This window comes from Numida meleagris, chromosome 24, assembly GCF_002078875.1.
Source record: "Numida meleagris isolate 19003 breed g44 Domestic line chromosome 24, NumMel1.0, whole genome shotgun sequence".
Lineage (NCBI taxonomy): Eukaryota > Metazoa > Chordata > Aves > Galliformes > Numididae > Numida > Numida meleagris.
In genome coordinates this window covers 1101128-1123429 of record NC_034432.1, presented here as the reverse complement: position 1 = coordinate 1123429, position 22302 = coordinate 1101128, and the positions used below count along the sequence as shown (strand labels likewise).

General features: G+C 48.9%; 7 protein-coding genes across 7 annotated transcripts in view; 6 read left to right on the top strand and 1 right to left on the bottom strand.

Moving 5' to 3' along the window:
* LOC110387932 (loricrin-like) overlaps nucleotides 1-81 on the top strand; it is a 1975-nt gene extending 1894 nt beyond the window's left edge. The window contains exon 3 of the mRNA XM_021376662.1: nucleotides 1-81. This exon is cut by the window's left edge and continues 31 nt beyond it. Coding sequence (XP_021232337.1) covers nucleotides 1-81 — 81 coding nt within the window.
* Nucleotides 1-22302, bottom strand: part of LOC110388003 (feather keratin 2-like) — a 906242-nt gene that overhangs the window by 88365 nt on the left and 795575 nt on the right. The gene's annotated exons all lie outside the window — the stretch shown is intronic.
* Nucleotides 2715-3383, top strand: LOC110387830 (keratin, type I cytoskeletal 9-like). The gene has a single exon (XM_021376443.1). The coding sequence runs from the start codon at nucleotides 2715-2717 to the stop codon at nucleotides 3381-3383; it is 669 nt and encodes a 222-aa protein (XP_021232118.1).
* LOC110388007 (late cornified envelope-like proline-rich protein 1) lies at nucleotides 12023-12483 on the top strand. Its single transcript, XM_021376796.1, has one exon. It carries the CDS (start codon nucleotides 12064-12066, stop codon nucleotides 12385-12387), a length of 324 nt encoding a protein of 107 aa, XP_021232471.1. The 5' UTR covers nucleotides 12023-12063; the 3' UTR covers nucleotides 12388-12483.
* Nucleotides 15016-15580, top strand: LOC110388015 (sperm mitochondrial-associated cysteine-rich protein-like). The gene has a single exon (XM_021376806.1). It carries the CDS (start codon nucleotides 15031-15033, stop codon nucleotides 15325-15327), a length of 297 nt encoding a protein of 98 aa, XP_021232481.1. The 5' UTR covers nucleotides 15016-15030; the 3' UTR covers nucleotides 15328-15580.
* On the top strand, nucleotides 17460-19114 carry LOC110388016 (sperm mitochondrial-associated cysteine-rich protein-like). Its single transcript, XM_021376807.1, has one exon. It carries the CDS (start codon nucleotides 17516-17518, stop codon nucleotides 17789-17791), a length of 276 nt encoding a protein of 91 aa, XP_021232482.1. The 5' UTR covers nucleotides 17460-17515; the 3' UTR covers nucleotides 17792-19114.
* LOC110387829 (keratin-associated protein 4-12-like) overlaps nucleotides 21886-22302 on the top strand; it is a 1549-nt gene continuing 1132 nt past the window's right edge. Inside the window, exon 1 of the mRNA XM_021376442.1 lies at nucleotides 21886-22297. Coding sequence (XP_021232117.1) covers nucleotides 21914-22297 — 384 coding nt within the window. The 5' untranslated portion in view covers nucleotides 21886-21913. The remainder of the gene's footprint in view (nucleotides 22298-22302) is intronic.

Genomic DNA, 22302 nt, shown 5'->3' with positions numbered 1-22302 from the left:
CAGAAATGCCCCATTGTCATTCCTCACGTTGAGAGCCACCAGACCAAGCAGCCCTGCTACTTCCCCGGCCAGCAGAAGTGACCGCTGCCAGAAGCCCAGCACTCAGCAGGAACAGCCCTGTTTCTGTTTCCCCAGTTTGCCTGTTTCCTCCCCATGTGTCCTGTTCTCAACCCTTAATGCTTCATCACTATGTCATGAACTCCAAGGTTAACAGTCTTTTGCCCTGTTCTGGTGTTGCATCTTCTTTGATCTAATTCTGCTCCTTCTCCGATGAGCACTTGTAGTACCTAATAAATATAATGACATCACAACTTAGACTTATTTTTGTGGGCTTTTTTCTTGCTTTCTCACTCAGCATCTCATTGTCTTGGAAGCCAGAAATATTTCTGATAAGATAATTGACTCTTGTGTTGAGAAGTTCAACAGTGCATTGTCACAGCTCTAAAACCAATGCGGATCATGGAGCCCAGGAGGGTGTTGCACCTTTCTTTTGCTCTGGGTTCCAAAGTGGAGCAACACCACATCCTAAAGCATCCAAAACCCACAGCTCCCAATGTCCCTTTGAGTTCTGCATTGATGCTTCCCTTTCACTACCACCCCAGCTCACGGATTTGATTCCTCTGTGGTAGCAGCACACAATGACGATGCCCATGGAGAAACACAGAGCTGCTGGATGGTGCAGCTGAGGCTGTTGTGTTTCAACCTGCTGAGCTGGAGTGGGGACAGCCCACATGAGCAGTTATTGCTGCCCAGAATGGCCCAAAGCCGTGCTAATGTCCATGTCCTTGCTATACTCCTTCCCTCCCAGCTTTGCAAATCTCAGAGCAGCTCTGCCTGGAGGAAAGCCTCCCACACTGGGTTGGCTGAATGAGTCCCAGGCCAGCAGAAGGAAATAAAGCCAGAAGCACAGCCCTTAGGCTGTGAAAGCACACCACATTACGCCTCCAGGCCTGAATTCCTCCTTGTCCAAGTTTGGAAACCTGCTTTGGACTGAAATGCCGAGGACAGCAGCACCACCACTTTGCTCTGCTCACTGCCCAGTCAATGTGGCCTTTTGCCAAAGCTGGGACTCGCTGCTCCCCTGGGGAAACTTCTCAGAGCTGAACAGATCTGGTCCAGCACCACAAGCTGAGCTGAGCACCAAGGCTGTGTGAGGACACTGTGCCAGGTAGTGGGACCAGCACAGCCACTGCAGGTCCCCAGCACATCCCATCAGTCCCTGATGATCCGTGGTCTTCCCAAGGGCACAGTGTGGGTAGATGCAGAAGGAAGGCAGCTGGTGGGTGACTCCTTCATGCCAGGAATAATATGCCACAGTGGGTTTAGGTGTTTGGACATTTACACCTCTGCAATTATCTCCAGGGTCCCTAACCTTTCCCTGTAGCACCCTCACAAAACACCCAAGCTGGCTGCTTTACTTTGATTCAAAGGTGAATACCCTCCTTAGAAAATGTCTCTATGGAACCACCAGTGAGAGGATGGAGGGATCAGGTGCTGTGTGAAGCCATGGGTGCTTTCCTTCCCCTCCACCCCTGGGTACCTGCTGACCCCATCTGTCCTTGCAACGGTGCCTGTGCTGCAAATGTTGCCATGTTGCTGAATTACAGTTTCCCTGCCCCTTCCCCGCTCACTGCCACCCTCTGTCCTGCATGCACTAATCCTCATGCTCAGCATCTCCTACACCCACACTCCCACTCACCTCCCCCAGCAGATCTGCCTCGCAGCGGTCCTTGTTCGGGGTAGGAGCACAGGAATAGAGTCATTAAGCAGAAAAATTGGGTTATTAAGCAGAAGTAGCAATTACTGCTGCATGCAGGACAACCAGCAGCGTGAAGGAGATATTGATCAGTTGTCATGAGTCAAAGCAAACACTGAGATCAGTGTTTGATTGGTAAATAAATCCTTGCCATTCCTTTGTGTGTCTCACTTCCCATCTATGCTAAATGCCATATAAAAGTTCCCGTGTGTTAAAGCTCTTCATTCAGTCTACTTTAACCTTCTAAATGTGTTTCCAATGGCTGAGGAGGGTAAGTCTGCTTTTTTTCTGCAGCTTCATGATGGCATATTCATGGGAGATGGATGGCTTCATTTGGGATTTCAGGGTGTGCATGCAGCAGTATCCTGCTGCCTGAGCAACCTTAGCACCATTCTCAGGATCTGGATGGATTCTAGCTATGGTGCAGCCATTATTGCACTCTCACTTTGCTGCTGGGCAGTGAGGTGAATTCAGGCCACTGGGAGCCCCAAGGGGACTGAACACCCAACTAAGTCAGTGGTGGGCTCAGTACATGGGGCCCAGCAGAGCCTTCACAGCTTCCAATGTGTTTGTAAGGCACGGGAGGTCTCTTTTATATGATTTAATGACAAGACTGTGTTGTCCTTCATGGTGGTTATGTACTTCTCATGGCTGTGTTGCTTATCTAAAGCCCATTGGGAATGCAATGGGTGCAACAGCGCAGCCGGAAACGTCGCCTTGCTTGGAAATCTTGATACACCGCTCTTGCAACACTTCAAAAACAGAATCAGTCCTCAGCTTGAGGACTGAGTTGGGGGAAACTGCAGCAGTTCTGAGGTGTTAAAATACTTCAGCTTTTGATTCTCCAGAAATGCAGCCTAGAGATAGGAAACAGAAAAGCTGTCCCAGTAAAAGCCAAAATGCTCTTGTAATTGAAGAAGAGCAGAGTGTTGTCCTGGGACATTGCCATGGTGTAAAAATGAAGCAAAAAAAGGGTGTTTTATTTTTCCTCTTTCAGATTTTCCAATTTCTCCGAGGGAGATGCTCCCGCCAGAACAGGGGCTACAGCAATGGCATCTCCTCGCACTACGGAGGCACACCGAGCCTGCAGGGACGTGGCTCCTTCTTCTGCAGTGGAGAAGGCTCCATCATCTATAGCCGGGGAGCTGTGCCCACATCCTCCCCCTATAGCACCACAGGGGAGAGCATGCCCGGCAGCGATGGGGTTGTTGTAGTACCTGGGGGTGATAGTGAGGGGGCATCAGGCTGGAGTACAACAGGGGGGACAGTTCCAACCTACAGGCCCCGGGGGGCAGCGGGGTATGGCACCGAGGACACGGGATGGAGCATGGCTGGTGGTTCAGGGGGTGGTGGAGGAGCTGGATGCTACAGCGGGAGATTGGGTGTCGGTACTGGGAGAGGCTCCAGCTATGGGTACGATGCATCGCAGAGACAAAAGGCTGTGACCACAAGTGCTGGACAGGGGCTGTATGGCGGAGCATCAGGCTATGGCACCAGTGGAGAACTCAGCTCTGGAGGTGCTGGGACCGCACAGATCACGCAGCAGAAGTGCCCTGTGGTTGTCCCTGACATCGAGCCCCAACAGATCAAGCAGAGCTGCCAGTGGCTCCCCAGCCAGAAGAAGTGAAGGACCCCACAGATCTCTGCGCTGCAGATGTGCCACACTGCAGCTTTTGCTATGGACCAGGAGCTCTGCATTCCTCCCATCAGGCTGTGCTTCCAGAATCAGGACAGGGATCTGTCCTTCAGTGATGGGAAAAAATCCCTTCCTCCCTCTTCTTTTTCTCATGGGTTGGGAAAAGATTCCTTCCTTCTTCTCCTTTCTCTCATGGGCTGGGAAATCAAACCTCATACTCTACAGGAACATCAGCTTCAGGATCATTTTCTTCATTCTTCCCTCTTTCATTCGAGGCACCCAAAGAGGTCACTTCAAAATGGGCTACAAAAGATTGAGTTTCCTATCGATACAATATGTACCTTACAACTAAATTAATTAAGTGTAATGTTGCTTTTAACACAATTAAAATACAGTTAACAACAACAGGAAAAGCCACTTCCTTTGGCTCTGACAGACGTCAGAGCCCTCGTGCTGCTCCCATGTTCCCCATGGGGCCCCTCAGCATTGCATGCAGCCTGGCCCCTGCAAGCAGAGATGCAGAACGCCCAGGTGATTTCCTCATGATTATTATTTACTACGTGACCTTGAGAATGCAGCACTGTTTACTGGGAGCAATTTCACGGCCGGCCCCCTTCCAGCAGATTGCAGGAGATGGCGTAAGCCAAGCACGTAGACGTGTACTTGCACCAGCAGCATGAGGCAACTCCAGCGAGCTGGTTCCGTCGCTCACAGCAATCTGCTTCGTGGCATTGTGTGATAGGATCAGGCCCTAATTTAGGAGGAGGGAGAGGATGGTTCCTCCGTGCTGCGCTGATGGGGCAGAGCGGGGGCGGATCGAGCGCCTGGTGTTGGTGTTGGTCAAATATTTAGAGCTCCAGGATTGCTCTCTGGGCTTTGGAATTCCTCCAAATATTGGTAAGGCAGCAAAAAGCACCCGTAGATCTGCGCCCGCTTAACGGGAGAGAAAACGGCACACAACTCCATTGTAAAATATTTCTTACCATTTCTGTTTTCACCCAGCTTGGGAGGATTCCGGCTCTTTCAGCCCCACAAACACCCACAACACTTACCCTGATCTTTCTTTGACACCGCAGCTCCCAGCCCTGTGCTCAGAGCCACAATGGGCGCCTGTACGCCGCCAGGTGTTGTAAGATGGAGAGCTGTGGTGCCGGGAGCGTTACACAAGATTTTGTCACCCGCCATAACAACTTCCATTCTAAAATTAGGCACCGTTATCATTTATTGGCATCTGCTCATATTTCTCAAATCCACGACTTCATTTTTGGTTCCTATCGTTCTCCCTGCTTCACCTGCTAGGATCAGAGGGAGCGAAGGACTCAGAAAACTCCAACAACTTCCAAAACCTTATAAAACCAGCAGCATCCACAAACATCCTGGTTGTTCAACAAACTGGCCTAAAGCCACTCCAAAATCACACATATCTCAAAAAAAAATGGAAAAAATATTTGAAAAGTCCACATCCGTGCTGCCAGGACTGGGCTGTGTCCCTCTGCTGTTCCTTATATTTTAACAAATGGGGCTTCTCCCTCTGGCATGGAGCTGGAGGGTTGTGGAGTTGTGCAGCCAGTGCACGCTCTCACGTCTGTGCCCGCACGTTTCCTCCTGCTCGCTGTCCATCCAGGGAGGAATCATTCACTTCTCATGGCTGCAGCTCTGCGATAGCATCCCCGCTCGTGTTTGTGCTTGCAAAAGCCGTAGCCACTCCACTTCTGTTTGAAAACAGACAAATCGAACCATCAACAGGAGTCTGGCTGCTGGATGAAAGTCCCACCCAATGCCTCTGGATAGAAACTAAAGGAATCGCTTTGGAGATAGCGAGTGGGAGCTAATCCTCTGCTTCTGAAGTTCCATCGACCTCAGCCCACCAAAACATCACAATTCCCACATTTGCAGAGGGAGGTGAGATGCAAAACAAGTAAAAGCACTGAACACTGCTGGAATAGCACAGTCAGGAAAAGGAGAGACTGGGGCTCTGCAGCTCAGCCCTGGGCCAGGAGCTGAGTAAGTGGTGGTGAAATGCAAAGCTGTGGTTGCACAGGGGATTGCAGGGCCCGGTGAGCAGCCAGGGTTGCAACAGCCACTGCTTTGCACCCAGTGCACTGGGGAAGAGTGGGGTGAGCCGGGTGGCAGGCCCTGACCTCAGCGCCTTGCTCACAGCTTGCTCACACCTGGGGTTTGCTCAATCAGCAGCTGTCGGTGCGCGTTTCCCATCACGGAAAATGGCCATTGCAGGTAGAGGTGTCGGGAAAAAAAAAATTAAGTAGTATAAAACCAGATATTTTAAAAGAGCAGTTCTGTTCAGTGCTTGTCAGTGTTGTCCAGGAAAAACATCGGCAACAAGTATTAGTGGTAACTTCATCAATACCAGTGAATGGCTGCAAAAGTCAGACACAAATGAGAGGAAGATGAGTAGAGAAACCATGCTGCATGCTGGTGGAGTTCATAGCCAAGGATTCCTGAAATGGCCAACACTCCTCCCCGGCTTTGCCAGGGCATTCTGCAGCTCTCAGTACCCTCCCCTGTGCCCCCCACTTCGTTATCCTCCTTTGATTGCTGTAGGAAATGACGCAGGCAGAGAGAGGGGGACAAGAGTTGCACCGCAGAGCCACACCGCTGCCTGGCACCTCTGGATGTCTGATGGATGAGAGCACCTGAAGGATGCTCATGGAGAATGTGTGGTGAGGGCTTTCTAACAGTGTGCCTTCATTTCTGGCATTTGAGCAAGACCCCTGCCCTGTGCCGTCACCTCTCCTCCTCCCCAGGCTTTGGGTGAGAGGTTTCAGCGGGGCAGAAACCCAAAATCTGCCACCTTTGCCATCCGTTTTGCAATAGAAAACTCATCCTGGCATGACAGTGAGACAGCCAAGCCACCCACACGGTTTTCACTCTTCGTGCATTACAACCCGCGTGGGGCAGGGTGGCAATTAAAGCTGTGTAACACAAGGAAGGCAATCTACCATACGACAAGTCAATCAAAGGAACCAGGTTGAATAAGCTTTTGAAGGTGTGGGTAATTAAGGTGGGGCTGTTTTGTAAATACGTTGGTCATTTTCCCCAGGGGTTTTCAGGAAGAGAGCGAGGAACCGTATAAAAGTTCCCAAATGGGAGAGGAGCTCATTCATTCGGCTCCGTTCCCTCTGCACAACCTTTCCAGACAAGGTGAGTGTTTGCTGCTGGCTAACATTGCATTCCCAGGGAAATGTGCAGAACGGAGCTGTGCTGTGCTCTTACAGGGATGGCTCCTTCTGTGGACACTGAGATTATGGAGATTTTGCTTCATGGGCAGGAGCAATTCAGCTCTATCACAACTCTCTAGCTAGGAAGAATTTGTTGTTCTTACCAGGATATAGTTGCTTCAGGTTTCTAGTTATTGAAGGATGAGCTGGAAGTAGGAGTAAAGGAGGGGATGTGGGAATGAATGAGAGATGGGACTTTAATTGCACTAATGAGCCTGGCTCCTTCACTAAGCTGCTTTAGAAAATGTAAATGTTTGTGGGTTGTATTAAGCTCCCCCTGAAGAAGTCTAGGAAACAACGGAGAAGGCAGATCTAATCTCAGAGAGGCAGGAGCAGCCCGGAGAGCCTCCAGCTTCATGAGCACAGCCTGGATGCCTCCTGCCTCCTTGGAACCTCAGCCCCAGGGGTTTGCCTCCCCTCAGGGGGTCAGATGTGCACACAGGATGCTCCTCATGCCCTGGTGCATCAGGCAGCTGAGGGTCTGTAGGGCACAGAGGGAGTGAAGAGGGCACAAGGAGGGAAGAAGGCTCAGGAGTTCCTTCATTCTGATCACCTGGCTTTGGAAATGTATTTTGCAGTGGCTCCAATACCACCAGTCCTGGCTGTAAATTTACCACCTGTGCCAGGGAAACTGATTTTTGAGACCCTTTTGTCCCAGTGCTGCTGCAACATAAATTGACAGCAGGCAGCGCATCCGCTCCTCCATGGCACGGATTATCACAGCACATCCTGCTCAAGTGCTTGTGAGATGCACTAAGGGAGGCAGGAATGTGGAGCCCAGGTGGCATGGAGGCCAGGGAGAGAGCGGGGGCATTGAGCTGGTGCTGGTGATGTGGGAGCAAATCCCCAAAGCGGGGAAGTGGGATGGGTAGAGGGGCAGATCCCGTTGGGCTTGTAAACACACAGAGGAAATCTGAATGCAAAGCAGAGCGTGGAAAGATGTATGCATCTCAACAGAAGGCTCTCCTCCCTCCTAGGGCTCCTGCTCTGACCAAAGATGTGCTCCCGTGCTGATAGAGGCTGCCACAGCTCCGAGAGCTCCTCTTGCCACAGCGGGGGCTCCTCCTGCCACGGCTCCGAGGAGGTCACCTGCCACGAAGTGAGCGCTGTGCAGGACGTGACGCCGGTGGTGGTCCTGCAGCCACAGGGCCCCGTGGTCACCGTGCCCGCTCAGGGCCCAGTGGCTCCTGTCCCCTGCCAGCAGCAGCAGCAGCAGATCAAGCAGCCGGTGCAGTGGCCCACGCAGCAGCAGAAGTGAAGGGGCCATGCTTGTCCATCACCTCTGCAGGGCGCAGCCCTGAGCAGGGGCAGCTCCTGCCCCTTCCCTCCAGCACATATTGCCTCTCCTGACGCTGTGACGTGGCATTGGCACATCAGAAACGTGATTTGCCCTCTTGCGCACGAGTGTTTGTATCCGTTATTTTCCTGCTTCTGCATCCAGTAGCAAAGACATAATATTAAAATGTAAAGCTGACAAAACGTGCTGGTGTCCTCGTGTTTCCACCGTTATCGCCTTTAGCATCACCTCCAAGCCCAGCTTTGCAACTGGGAGCTGCCTTCCACATTGCAGACTGCTTCCCCCTTCCCATTGCAGCGATGCGTCAAGGCTTCCGTCCCCACCCTTGTGCACCTGCCAGACAAATCCAGATGCCAGGTTGGGCAAAACTGTCTGGGTTGAAGGTTAAAGCCACTCTGTGAAATGCCTGGCCCTGGGGCTCAGAGTCCTGGTACGCTTTGAAAGAGCTAAAAGCAAAGCCTTGGATTTGCAGTACGGAGCTCTCCTTACATGGCTCCGTCTAGGAAGCTTGGAACTCACTGGTGAGCATAAACAAGAGGGCATAAGCGGAGGAAGGACCACGTTACACTTGATCTCCCTTCTGATGTATTCTAGATTGACAATATGGGGTTAGATAGATACTTTCTATGAGCTCACTCTACCTTTGAAAATGCCAGCAAGGGCTCGTGTTGCCTAGGTGAAATATCAGCTGTAGCAAAAAAACCCTTGGGTTTAAGCCAGGCCATGCACTCACTGTTGACTCCCATTGTGAACTGTAGACTCGTGACTGAGCATCACATAGAGCTGAGGGGACAAAAAAGGAAAAAAAATAACTGAATTTTCTCAGCAGAATCCAGAAGAGTGCTGAGCTTTCCTAGAAGGGGTAGAAAAGCAGGAATATCAGATGGTGAGCTGTATTTCCCGTTGCACCATGCTCATCCCCAGGTTCTTCTCCAGCATCCACCAGTGCAAAAGCAGCCAGGTGCCAGAATTCATGCCTCCGTGGGCTGACAGCAGTGCGCTGTGTAATGCGCTAGATATTTAATTAACAAAGGCTTAGCACTGAGCCTTTGAAAGAAACAAGAAACTTATTATTAGCACTTGTTTTATTATTACTGTTAATTAAACTGATGAGGCACATCGTTTCCACTGAGGAGTGCAGGTGCAGGGGGGTGGGTGGTGAAGGTCAGAGTCAGAGACATGCAGCACGGAACTGGGGGACGTTGCATGGTGCCAATGTCTGTGCCTGTCCCCCAGCCACCCGGGGGCATAACCCACCCTGGGAGGATGAAACCAAAGCAGACAGAGGCTCTGGGCTGGGCCTGAGCCCAACTGAAAGCATTTGAGGGAAGGGGAGATAAAATCTCCTATCTTCATGCTTTTAAAGTAGTCCAAGTTCTCACGTACATGCCTGCCTATGCTGGAGCGCTGCAGGAGGGAGGCTGGAAAGTGGATTGCGCCAATCCAGCAACCAACCACCCTCACTTTCCTCCTGCCATCACAACACCAGTGCCAAGAGCAACCTCTGCAGGGGCATTCCCTGGGGATGGCTCAGCCCAGTCAGCAGCAGAGGAGGGAACAAGAAACGGGCCACGAAAATCGCAATGAACCCAAAGGAACCACCAGAAATGGGAGAGGCAAGGAGTGCCCCCAGAGCACTTCTCCTTCTGACCCTTTGTCCTCTGCTACCCTTAGAGATGAGCAGGTGTAACCCGTACAGAGACCCTTCCTACAGTAAACTGGGGCTTCTTTTGTTTCCTGCTTTGTCCTTGTCCGTGTGATAGCACCTTCTGAATGACACTATTAGGTGCGATTTATCAGGGAGAAAACAAGGAGTATTCCATAGAAGGTCTCTCCCTCCTGCACTATTTACAGTAAACAAGGTGTTTGGATTTAGGCAGAGCCAGGCCTGCACGGAGGGAGTAAACAGAGTCTATAAATAAGTTATCATAAACGATCCAGATCAATCTAATCACATACCTTCGCCAACACCACAGGTATGGGGGGAGAAGTGGGGTCAAACTGCACGGAATGGGCTGGGAGAAGAGACTTTATAGAGGCCTCAGTGTGAGGCACTGCTGGAGAATGGGGGCTTTGCCATCCCCTGCCCACAGCCCTTTGTCTGCTGCCTTTGCTTCCCGACATCTGACTCACCTGCTTTATTTTTACCTCTCCTTAATATGACAACAGATTTACTCCTGCACATGACCGCTTATTTCCAAAGGCATCCGGCAGCTGAAAGGTAAATAAAACTTGGGAGAGAAGTATTTATAGATTCGTGGTGTACGTTGTGATACCGAAGCACAGACACAAATAGGGCATCCGAGGGATGGCGGTGAGTCAGCAGAGCATCACCCAGAATCAGTAGAACCTGACGTTTAATCCCGCAATGCCATCCTGGTGCTGACACACTCTTGCCTCTTATGTGACAAGAAATTGTAATTGCCGGGTTACATGGGCATGACCTGTACGAAGACGTGGGAAGGAACCCTGGGGTTCACCCGTGATTCAGGGGAAAATCCACTGGGAAGAATGTACTTCCAGCACAGCAGGATGGATTGTGTGGTTTTTCTTAAGCTACAGTCCCGTCCCTGCGTATTTCCACCAGAGCTGCGGAAATGTTGTGGCTGAGTGCTGGAAGTGGGACAGCAACACCAGGAGGGCTCTGTCCCCGCTCAAAGTTCATGTGTCACCTTCAATATCATGAAGTTTAAGATCTTCAGCCTTGCTATGGAGGTAGGCGCACGACCCACCTTTTTACCACCTCAACTGGTGAACGTTTCCCAAAATTAAACTAAAGGCGTTCCATGTAATGCAATCGGAGAAAATAGGGATAAATTAAAGAAGGACAAAGAGAAACTGGAGTGGGAAGCAATTGCACCTATGGGAAGATGAGCAGGACCTAAGACTGATGGGTGCACCTCAAACCATTGCACTCCAGGGTTTGGTATCACGGCCATTGGCACAGCACTGCAGATTTACACAAAGGCAACATCATTAGCAAGAGAAGAAAAAAAAAAAATCACTGATAGGACATTCCTTATAGACAGGTTGAAATTAGTAACAAGAAACTTCTTAGGGCTAATAGCGAATCTCTCATTAAAGTTTCCGGTTCCGTTGAGCAATTCGGTGAGAATATTCCTGCCCTAAGCATAATCCCCATGAGCTGCCATTCGTAATCAGTTTTCTCTCACATGGACATACACTCACGTTTGGCTCTTGGCCCATGTGACATCCCAGCACAGCTTGAAGAATGGGTGCTTCTGCATTACAAAAAGTCGCTTCTGCTTGATGCTCACTGCCCATGACCTGATCTATTAGGATCTTCAGCACTGGCGTCACTCTGCACGAAATACCTTCCAATCTCTTTCATAGGGAGGTGAAGGAATTAAAGCACTATTAATAACCCATGGGACAATTAAAACGCTAAAAGCACAGTGCATCAAAGGGAAAATGTCGGAAGCTGAATACAGCGGATAGAAATGGGCTGGGATATGTAATTACACTGCACTTGCCAAGAGATGTCTCATGTCCCAGATAACCCTATAAAAGAGTATAAAAGCTCTCTTGTCTTGGTTTCCCTCATTCACTTCTCTGCTCCCACACGTCTCCATTCCTGTTGCTGAAGGGGTGAGTCTACTTTTCCTGTTTCTCCTCAGTTTCTCTATGAAACCATCTGCTTTCATACAAGCTTTGGTAGAGTTGGAGCACAATGCCAACTCCTTCACTCTGGACCTTGGTCACGGCAGACACCAAGTTCTTGTGAGCTACATAAGCTGTTTTATTAACGCAAATGACAAGGGGGATATAGAGTTGCAGGTACAGGCACAAAACAAAAGAACAGAAAGATTGGAAACTACGGAGAGAGAAGGACAGACAGAGAAGGACAGACAGAGAACTTTATGGAAAAAATACTTACGAAGTTTTTGAAGAGAAAGCACTGGAGGGTCCAGAGCTGCCTGTAGGCTATAGACATCTGGAGTAATTATTTCACTAATATTTGCTAAAATGTCTTGTAAGTAACGCAGAAGGGATGAAAATCATCTCCCAATATCTAAGCAGTATTAAAATCATTTTCTTATTCGTGAAGAACTAGAAGTTAAGAAAACTGGGAATTCTAGAGCAAAGTAGGGAAAGCAGGGGCCGCGGTACCAGCATGACCTCTCTCCCTCTCTTCCCACAGCTTTGCCAGCACTCCAGAAAGATGTGCTCCCGTGGGTCCTGCCACAGCCACGAGACCTCCTGCCACAGCTCCCGCTCCTCCTGCCACGACTCGGAGCCCTCCTGCCATTACACCATCCAGAGGGTCCCTGTTCCCAAGTACTCCTGCGTGACGCCGTGCTGCCCCCCGGTGCAGACCTACTGCCCCCCAGTGCAGCGTTACTGCCCGCCGGTGCAGCGCTACTGCCCACCTGCCCCCTACTGCCCCCAGTACACCAAGAACATCTGCAAGCTGCCACCACCGTGCCCCAAATACTAGCTGCACCGGCTGCCTCCTGCTCACGACGCCCAACGCTTGAACCGCCAGATCTCTATTCCCATGTGGGGTGAATCCTTGAATACTTCTTCTGCAATTAGAATTTTCTTCAAAATGTAAATTTGATCTGTTTCGATGTATTTAGCAAGCAGCATCCAGTCTTTGGTTTTCTCCTGGAGGCTGGAAATGGCTCCTCCTGGTAGCACCTTACTTACGATGCGTCATCCTCCAGCCATGTAGATAAGCCAATAAAATTTCATTGCCAAAAACAGAAAAAGTTTGATTTGTTGACTCCTTGACCATCTTTACTTAAAAATTATCTTTACCTCTGACGACGTCGGCGCGGTTTCTTGCACTTTTCTGCGCACACATCACCAAATGCCCACATGCCGAAGTTTCAAAGTGAGTGAGAGCCAGTCATCCCAGCCACGTTCCTGCAGCGGGTGGATGCCTTTACATACAGCATACAGAGAGCTCGCCTGCACCCAGTTAGCCTGGCACTGCCAGTCCCTGTTCCCTAATTCAGCATGCTTCATTTCTTAATCTGACTCAGAATTACGAAGGGTTTGAGGTGTCTAATAAATGCAAATAGGCACCTAGAGGACTTCCCTAACCCTCCTTCTTTCGCTGGACTTCAAATTACTATTTCCAGCAAATGCTGCACATAAAATTAAATACGAAACCTCTCTCTGCTTTTACAACCTAAGTTAATCCTTATCTCCCAGCCGCCAGCCCATCAAGCTGAGATGTCTGTTCCAGAACAGGATCGCTCACTTCCTTCTGCTGGTTCCTCTGCATCAGTTTCACAAAGAGCTTGACAATTAATTTCTGCTTATGCAGCTAACTTCTGGTAGCTGTGCTGGGGTGAAATGACAGCACCCAACAGGACAGAAGGCTGACATCAGGGTCCTCCCAAAAAATACCTCTCCATCAACCTTCTTGAACCATTTCCATATTGCTTATAACTCCTGGGCTGTTCAGAGGGCTGCAGGTGAGCTTCTCCTTATCTGAGGCTAGCTTATTTTTTGCTGAATGATGACCTTGAGAATACAAGAAGTGAAATAAATCTAACCAAAACATGAAGGCATACTGCCCTGGGGTGAGTTTTCAGGTTCAGCATGGTATAGCATCTCACAAAAGATAGCTATTCTCCCAGCATTTTTTTTTTTAATTATTTATCATGAAAGCAAACTCCAAACAATATCTCTATCAGGATAACTGCTGCCTCATGAATTCAATTAGCAACTTTTCAGACCCCCCCGTTCCAGCTGCAGGAGCACCGATCCATGGGTTGCTCCTTGAGGGTCCTACAGCTCCCACCTGGATAAAAATCCCAAGAAAGGGATGAATACTTGTTTTATTGTCTTAAAGTCAAGTCACAGGGCACTGTAAGAGAAAAGATGAAATACTGCAATGAGTAAAAATTACAGAACTGCTTAAGTAAATCAGGAGCCCAATGTTGGATCTGAAAGCAGGATGCAAGTTGGTGAGAACGTAGTGGATAGGATTTGATATCCTCATCTTCTAGGAGGGATGTAAACAGCACAATATGATAGCACAAGGGAAAAACAGCAAAGCTTCGGTGAACTCACAAGTGGAATTAAAAGACTGGAATTGGAAACATCCTTCTAACGTCATCTCCGGTGTTTAGGCATTAGGTGCGCTTGAGCCAGTCAACAGGATTTCCCTCTAAGGATGGTCCATGTGAGTTGTGGCTGTTAATTACTGTCCCTTGTGCCACGATAGATGTATCAGCAAAAATGTGAGTCTTCCACACAGACCAAGGGGCAGCAGGCAGGGTAGGAGTCAACGCTCTGAATTGCTCGTTGATGCAATGCTGGTTGCCCAATGACAAATCACCCTAACTCCAGGGTTAGGTTCGTCCATAGTATATAAATATGTAACTACCTACAAAATCCTCTTGTAAAGCAGATTAGGAAATCCATTGCCTATTAACTTGTTAAGGGAAAAATAATAATTGGTTTTCCCAACTGTGTTAAATCGGAAATGCTAAAAAAAACAGACACAGAAGATAAATATGAACTTGGTTAATTGTCTGCATTGCCAAAGGATGCATAATCTCTTGGACAAGCCCATCGGGAGCGTATAAAAGTTCACATCCCCTGCAACTCCTTCATTCAGCTTCACTTCTCAGTGCTCTTACCTGGTCCTGCAAAGGGTAAGTTGGATTATATTGAATTATTTAATACTTGGCATCAGAAATTGCACTGGATTTTGGCTGGCTGGTTCTGTGAACAGAACTTGCCTTTCTTGTTTTTAGTTTGTGACTGGGTGCCTTGGGGGTCTAGCATGGAATTAATACCTAAACTCTGTGGAAATGGAGGGAGAGATATATCCACTAAATCAGTGCTGAGTATCACTTGTAAACTTCAATCTTCAAATGCCGTCAGCAATATCTTGCTAGGGAGATTTCCAGCAGTGTGGGACCACTGTAGAGTATCCTCCACAGGACATGGCATTATCCATTTTGGAGTTAGGATCTCCCACACGTTACAAAGTAGAGGAGAATAAACTTCCCTAGAATAACCCAGAAAAACCACAAGGAAGGATGCAGTAAATTAGAGGGGTCTGCTGTACCATCATGACCTCTCTCTCTTCCCACAGCTTTGCCAGCACTCCGGAAAGATGTGCTCACGTGGGTCCTGCCACAGCCACGAGACCTCCTGCCACAGCTCCCGCTCCTCCTGCCACGACTCGGAGCCCTCCTGCCATTACACCATCCAGAGGGTCCCTGTTCCCAAGTACTCCTGCGTGACGCCGTGCTGCCCCCCGGTGCAGACCTTCTGTCCCCCAGTGCAGCGCTATTGCCCTCCAGTGCAGCCCTGTTGTCCCCCGGTGCAGACCTACTGCCCACCTGCCCCCTACTGCCCCCAGTACACCAAGAATATCTGCAAGCTGCCACCACCGTGCCCCAAATACTAGCTGTGGGATCAAGCCACGCTCCGACAGCACTGGCTGCCTCCTCCTTGGACACCATGGCCGTAGATCAACGCAACACCGTGGATATCCTGGGGTCTCTGCCCTGCGCCTCACCACTGCTGTGCTTGACATGCTCCCCCAGTCATCTGTCAAGGATTTGCTCTTTCCAGTGACTTGGGAAATGTTCTCTCCATGTATTTAGTGCTTAATTACCACTGGGAATCTTTTCATGCCTTGTGCTTCTGTTTCAGACTCATGTGGCTGTGGGAAACAATAAAGCTTACAATTAATGAGACTTGTATTCTCCTTTCATTTCCTTATTCACTTTTCAGGTACTTGGATTCCCCCCTTCAAAGTCCTCCCATTCTACAAGCACCGCCATTGTTGGTGTCCAACAACAATTCCTGGGTTCATTTGGGGAGAAAAAAGACACTTTAGTAGAGAAAATAAGTCCTCAGCTACTGAAGCTCCAGGTGGATCTCAAGGACTGAGCACCACAAAGCTTCCCCTCTTGCCACCAGCCCACCAGCTTTCTGCAGACGTTCTTTATCCCACTGTCTTGGAAACAAAAAAAGACCATTGACTGCAAATTGAATGGTAGCTTCTGGGGACAAGCAGAGCTCATTCCATGAAAGGGTAATAAGTAATTCACAGTTGCCAGTCTTCTTAGTCAATACATGCAAATAATGTACTCCAAGCTCAGCTGTTCAACTTGAACATATCAGTGTTTCCGAATATCTCAGTATCTCTGTACAGCTGAGAAAACAGAAGTCATGCACTTCTCCTCCCCATGCCAGCACTGCTTGTTGCTGACTTATCCTTTGGAATGGAGAAATGGCCAAGCCCCAAGAAGGTCAATTTTGTGTAAGATTCAGGTACATTAGCGTAGCACCAATCACAGCATCACAATACCCTCCTATTGAGAAATCATCAACCAAATCCTGCTGAATGTCACCAGGCATGTATCAACACCCACATCACTCAAAAATCGGCATTTCCTCACTCTAGGCTGGGCTTTCCTGGTGTACGCCTCTGGAACAGCAGCACGCAATGGATGTTAACTCTTCAGAGTCCTATTTTCAATAGCAGGCCCCGAATACAAAAGATTCAGAAACATTTGTGAGCAGTGTAACCTGAAGATGCCCCACTGGGAAATTTGTGGAGGAGGCGGAAAGAGTTCAGGGGATGTCGATATGATGCTGCAGGAGGACAGCAAGAAGAAGCATCAGAGCAGGATGGGTGCAAACTGTGGAAAAGCACCAATTTCATCACCTGGGCAGATGCAGGCTCTGTTTTGTTCAGTGACAGAATCTCTAGGTCAGGTTGGTGGCTGACGCTGCAGGTCCTGGAGGTCTTTTCCAGCCTAAATGATTCCATAATTCCATGATTTGCATTTGATAATGTCATTTCCTCTTGACATTAAACAACAGGTAAATTAAATCCTGAGCTGTCACTTGAACACAACAGTTTGCCTGTTACAGGAGTCAGCATTTCTGAGCCATAATGACATTTCTGCCCCTGATGCAATCCCAGGTGCCCAATGGCACGCTAATTAACATCTATCAGATTACTGTCAGTCTTCAGGAAACAGGAAAAAATACGACTTCCCAAACCCTCGTGGGGAAGTCCTTAGGAAGGAAATATGGGAGAGAATATCACGCGTCAAAGAGGAAGGGCTAAGACTAGGGCATCACCAACACGTGCCATATCGAGCGCGTGAATAATCCTATTGCCATTGCACAGCAGTGCCTCATGCCTGAGAACACCTTTCGGAGCTGCATAAAAGGCAGCTCAGCCCGATCCTTCCCACTTACCATCCCTTCCTGACCATTCTTCCTGTCGCTGCAGAGGTAAGGACACTTCTCCTCTTCATTCTGGCATCAGCAGCTCCATGTTGCTGTACGAAGGCCCCGGGGTAGGAAACAGGCTTGGAGAGAGGCTGGTGTGACTCCCTGTGTGCGGGAGGTCCAGGCTTTGTGCAGGAATGGACAAAGCAAATGGAGAGGGAGAGGTAGAGCCAAGGGGGCACGTGGGGTAGAGTGGGAAGAAACAGAAATAAGGAGCTCCATGGGGAGATCAAGAATAATTTTAAAAAGAAAGGAGTGGGTGACAATGGGTGAGAAGCATACCTGGGTCTCTTCTCATCACCACGATCTCTTGCTCCCAGCAGCTTTGCCAGCACTCCAGAAAGATGTGCTCCCGTGGGTCCTGCCACAGCCACGAGACCTCCTGCCACAGCTCCCGCTCCTCCTGCCACGACTCGGAGCCCTCCTGCCATTACACCATCCAGAGGGTCCCTGTTCCCAAGTACTCCTGCGTGACGCCGTGCTGCCCCCCGGTGCAGACCTACTGCCCCCCAGTGCAGCGTTACTGCCCGCCGGTGCAGCGCTACTGCCCACCTGCCCCCTACTGCCCCCAGTACACCAAGAACATCTGCAAGCTGCCACCACCGTGCCCCAAGTTCTAGCAGCAGGATCCAGCCATGCACCCGGCTTTGCAACCCCTGGACACCTCCCTGCTTGAGGCACTGAGCTCATCCTCGGGGTTCATCGCTTTACCAGCCACGCTGATTCTCCTGAGCAAACGCTTTCAAAGCAATCAGAGGACCATGCAACGTCGGGGTGCACTGCCTCTGTTTCATTCTCACTATGCTGTTTGAGTTCTTTCCGCTGGTGCAACGCACGGTGATCGCTGCCAGTAGTCTCCTTCTTGCTTTGCTGCTTCCATTTTCAGCCAGAATAAAAGCTGCATTTCAACCATTCTGGAGGCGTTTAGTTGCTACTCTGTGCTATTTCATTTGTGGGTTTTGAGCTGTGTTTTAATCACTGGTGAACTCACCAAAGCACAAGGAACACCAAGGAGGGGTGAAAGTTGGGAAATGCCCACAGCACCGCACAGAGGGTCTGTAAGAACAACGCTGGGTTAATTTTGGGTGAAAAAAAAGAGTGTTTGCACTGAGCAGATGCAGTGAGGGTGTAAGAGCTATGGCCAGGGGCTTTCCCTGCACAGTCACGTTTGCACTCCACAAGGGATCTTTAAAAGCTGCTGCTATATTTGGAAACCAAACAAAGCAAATCCTACAGGGACATTCACTGTGCCTTGGAACACCCTCAATTAAACGTTTTCTACAGTGTAAAATGACCAAGGGTTTCCCAAGCATGATTCATCCATCCTGGGGCAGGCGTGGGAAATAGGCTGGGTGAGCTGCGCACTGGAAGTCCCCAGTAAATAACCTGTTGGTACAGAAGTAATTGGAAATAGTTCTTTATAAGTTAGAGAAATTTGTCATTATGGAGGAACAGCCTATTAAAGAGGAACAGTTGCCAATTGGAGACAGGGCAATTAATTACAGAGCTGAATTTCACCTTGTTGCCATTACTAAGAGATGGCTCATTTTTAGGCAACTGGTGGGAACTACATTAACAACTCCTTCCCTTCTTCATCCTTCACTTCTCTCCAGTTGGGTACTGGGTCAATAATTGGGCTGGCCCCAATTGGGTGCTGGGTCAATAATTGGGCTGGCCCCAATTGGGTGTTGGCTTTTATTGCTCACAAGTAGTTTTGTCTTCAAGTACATGCGTTCACTTTCCTTTCATGCCCCGGGCTTGGAACTTACTACTCCGTGATTAATCACCTCACTTTCTGCTTCTTCCTTCTTTAGTCCCACAAAGGACATGCAGCTCTGACCAGGTTATGCATTCCTCTATGCTTAAGCCTGAAGTTCTGTTAACTTCAGGATGAGAAGTTGCAGATATAACAGGGAAACAAGAGCAAAGGTTTTGTCAGCTTCATCACCTGCAACAGCAAAGATCAAACATTGGGCACATGTTATACTTTTAAAAAGAAAAAAATCAGAGACCATAAAAACTTGCAAAGGGAAGAAGTTCTTCACACCTAATGCTTTAGATAGCTTAGAGGAGCATTTCTGCTCCACTGCATCAGGCAGCGTAATAGCAGATTTCCACAACGAGGATGAACTATTAGCAAATCCCTAAAGGTTTAATGAGGGAGAATTTGCATTAGTTGTTACATGGCAACGATTGTTTCACCGCATTCATAATTAGCAAACAAAATAAACAACACTGCCTTACTCTGAGCATCTTCTGTAGGTCTCTGTGTTTGTTCACTAAGCCTGAAGGGAAATTGGGATTCCTTTCATTTAATCCTTCCATTCGTAGAGCTCCTTTTGGGAATCGGTTTCCAGTCCTCAGCCTCTCTGACAATTTCTCACAGCTTCAGATATCGCTGCTGAGCTCAGCCAGCTCCAACAGCAGTGCTGCTTTTCCAGCCTACCAGCACAGCAGGTGAAGCAGAGCACCAGAGCCATACAAAACCTGCCTCTTTCACCAACATCTCTCCTATCACACTGCTCAGGGTCTCCCTGTTTGTGAGATCAGGGCACCCTCCAGCTTCCCTGCAGCTCACCAGTCCCCTCCTGGCCATTCCCTGGGTTTTCACATGCCCACTTTCTTGTTAGCAGCATGCAGGTATCAGCTGGCGCCCATCTGTATCACTAATTGGGCTCTAATGAGTGGCAGTGACCTGGTGCAGCTGGGTCGTTAGCATGAAGCTAAACAAACTCCATGGGAGGTGAGGCTCGTGTTTTAGCAGGTGGGAAGCTGAGGTTGGGAGGAGGTTGCCTGGAGAAAGGGGACTTGGTGGTCCCTTTTATGATGGTAGGGTGCAAGCCGAGCCCTCCAGTGGCTCCCCAACAGAAATGGAGTGGGAATGCATGCTCGATGCCATCAGAAGTCAAACTGAATGTCAGTAATGACTTCTTCTGACGTCAGCATCTGTGATTCTGGGTTTCACTGTGTCACGGGAAGCTTAGGAGCACAGAAGGCCTGGTTCTTCTCACCTTTACCTCACCTCTCCAGTGAAGATGCAGGAGAAGGTGGCCCAGGGTCCTCAGATGCTCCCAGGCACATGGACCCTCATGGCCGGAGCAGAGTTTGTCCTGGGGTGACCTCATACATAAAACATTTAACACTCCAGTCACGGTCCTGGTCCCATGCCTTCCCCCTGACCGGAGACAATTTGTTAGGCAGACGTCGGTTCGGAATCGTGAAGATGCTCCGTGCATTATGCGAGGCCTTCGGGCCATCGTGCAAAATAAATATTAGCATCATTAATGAATAATTGCAATATGATCATTAACATCTGCACTTACGACTGCCAGTGGGTGACGGAGAACTGAGCGTAGAGCTGCTCTAAAAATACCTGCCGTAGGTGGATCTTCCATTACTCGAGGGCATATGGGAACTTAAATACTGAATAGGAATTTCGCAGATCAAGTCATGTTAAGCATATGCTAAGCATGTAAGATTTCCAGAAAACTTTTGTGTCTTGTTTTCATGCAAAGATGTCAAAAAGAAACTGGAAAAATATGGACTCCGGTTTGACCCAAACTCCATTCCAAATTCCCATGATGAATTTGCATGGTTCTTTCATCTTAAATTTTGGTATTGGCGGCACCGGGGGCATGCATTCTCCCATATCTTAATTGGGGGATGAGATATCAAGAGCTTTCTGCTCCATATTTGCTCTTTTGATTACCAGAGGCCCCAAAGAAAGCTATCATCTGCATTCATTAACAAAACACGGGGCTGTGGAACTACATTTGGTAGTACTCCATGTCAAAAAAAAATCATATGAAGGGGTGACTGACACCCAAAAGGCCCCAGCATATCTCTGGAATCCAATGCTCCTCAATCTGAATTATGATTTGTATGTTAATTCAACACTCACTAGCTCTGAACAAGCCATGCAGCATCTCAGTGCCATAGCATTACCAGATGCAAAATGAGCAGAAACGTACTTGCAAAGTAGTTCACGAGCACCACACATTAACTCGACATTAAAAAATTGTAAAAAATTCACAGAATAAATTGATAATGATACAAAATTGAGGGGTTGGTCAAAAATAATGAGGCAAAGACTAAACAGATGCGGGCACATTCAACAAATAAGTACAGGCTTAGTGGGTAAATCACAAATTGCTGTGGGGTACCTCATTTCCGTCAGGGCCACTTTGAGCTAAATAAAAGGTCACCCTGTCCCTTTGCTCCTCACTCAACTGAACCCCTCAGTTAGCAAGGTAAGTGTTACCTAGGGTTGTCTGCTACCAACGGTTCTCATTTGGCTTTGGTCAAGCAATGAATGGAAATGTTCTTTGATCTACAACTCTGCAACACTGACTTTCCCATCCTGTTGGTTTATCGCTTGCTTGCTGGTGTGGAGAGCTGAGGCCTTGGGAGTGGAAAAGAAGCTTTTGGGAATGGGAATTCAGCAAGTGATGTTCATCAGTCAGTACAGGGCAGGTAGCTCCCAGGATAGCTCAAAAGATGCAGCAATATCGGTGGGGTAGCGCCAGGTGGCTCAGTGTCTCCAAGGCTCAGTTTTGCTCGATTCAATACAAATAAATGGGATGTAATGCATGATACGGCTGTCACCCGTGGGGCTGGACAGCAGCATCAGTGCACCAAAATAAAACACATCTCTGAATTCAAAAAGATAGATTGTATTTTAATGTGCATTGTGTTTCAGATCCTCGCTCCCTCCAGCTTGGACTACACGACCAACAAACACCATGTGCCACAACGTGTGTTGCTCTAGCGGATGCTGCTCTGTTGTGAAGAGCAAAACAGTGTGCTGCAGCCCCTGCCAGAAGACAGTCTGCTGTGATCCCTGCCAGAAGACAGTCTGCTGCGAGAAGACTGTCTGCTGTGACCCGTGCCAGAAGACTGTCTGCTGTGAGAAGACTGTCTGCTGTGACCCATGTCAGAAGCCATGCTGTGACCCATGCCAGACTTGCTGTGACCCATGCCAGACTTGCTGTGACCCATGTCAGAAGCCCTGCTGTGACCCGTGCCAGCAGTCTGTCTGCTGTGACCCATGCCAGAAGCCATGCTGTGACCCGTGCCAGACTTGCTGTGACCCATGCCAGAAGCCTTGCTGTGACCCGTGCCAGACTTGCTG

What these genes read in the sequence shown, in the direction of transcription:
- LOC110388007 (XM_021376796.1), top strand. Translation starts at nt 12,064, where the DNA reads ATGACCTCTCTCCCTCTCTTCCCACAGCTTTGCCAGCACTCCAGAAAG.
- LOC110388015 (XM_021376806.1), top strand. Translation starts at nt 15,031, where the DNA reads ATGTGCTCACGTGGGTCCTGCCACAGCCACGAGACCTCCTGCCACAGC.
- LOC110388016 (XM_021376807.1), top strand. Translation starts at nt 17,516, where the DNA reads ATGTGCTCCCGTGGGTCCTGCCACAGCCACGAGACCTCCTGCCACAGC.
- LOC110387830 (XM_021376443.1), top strand. Translation starts at nt 2,715, where the DNA reads ATGAAGCAAAAAAAGGGTGTTTTATTTTTCCTCTTTCAGATTTTCCAA.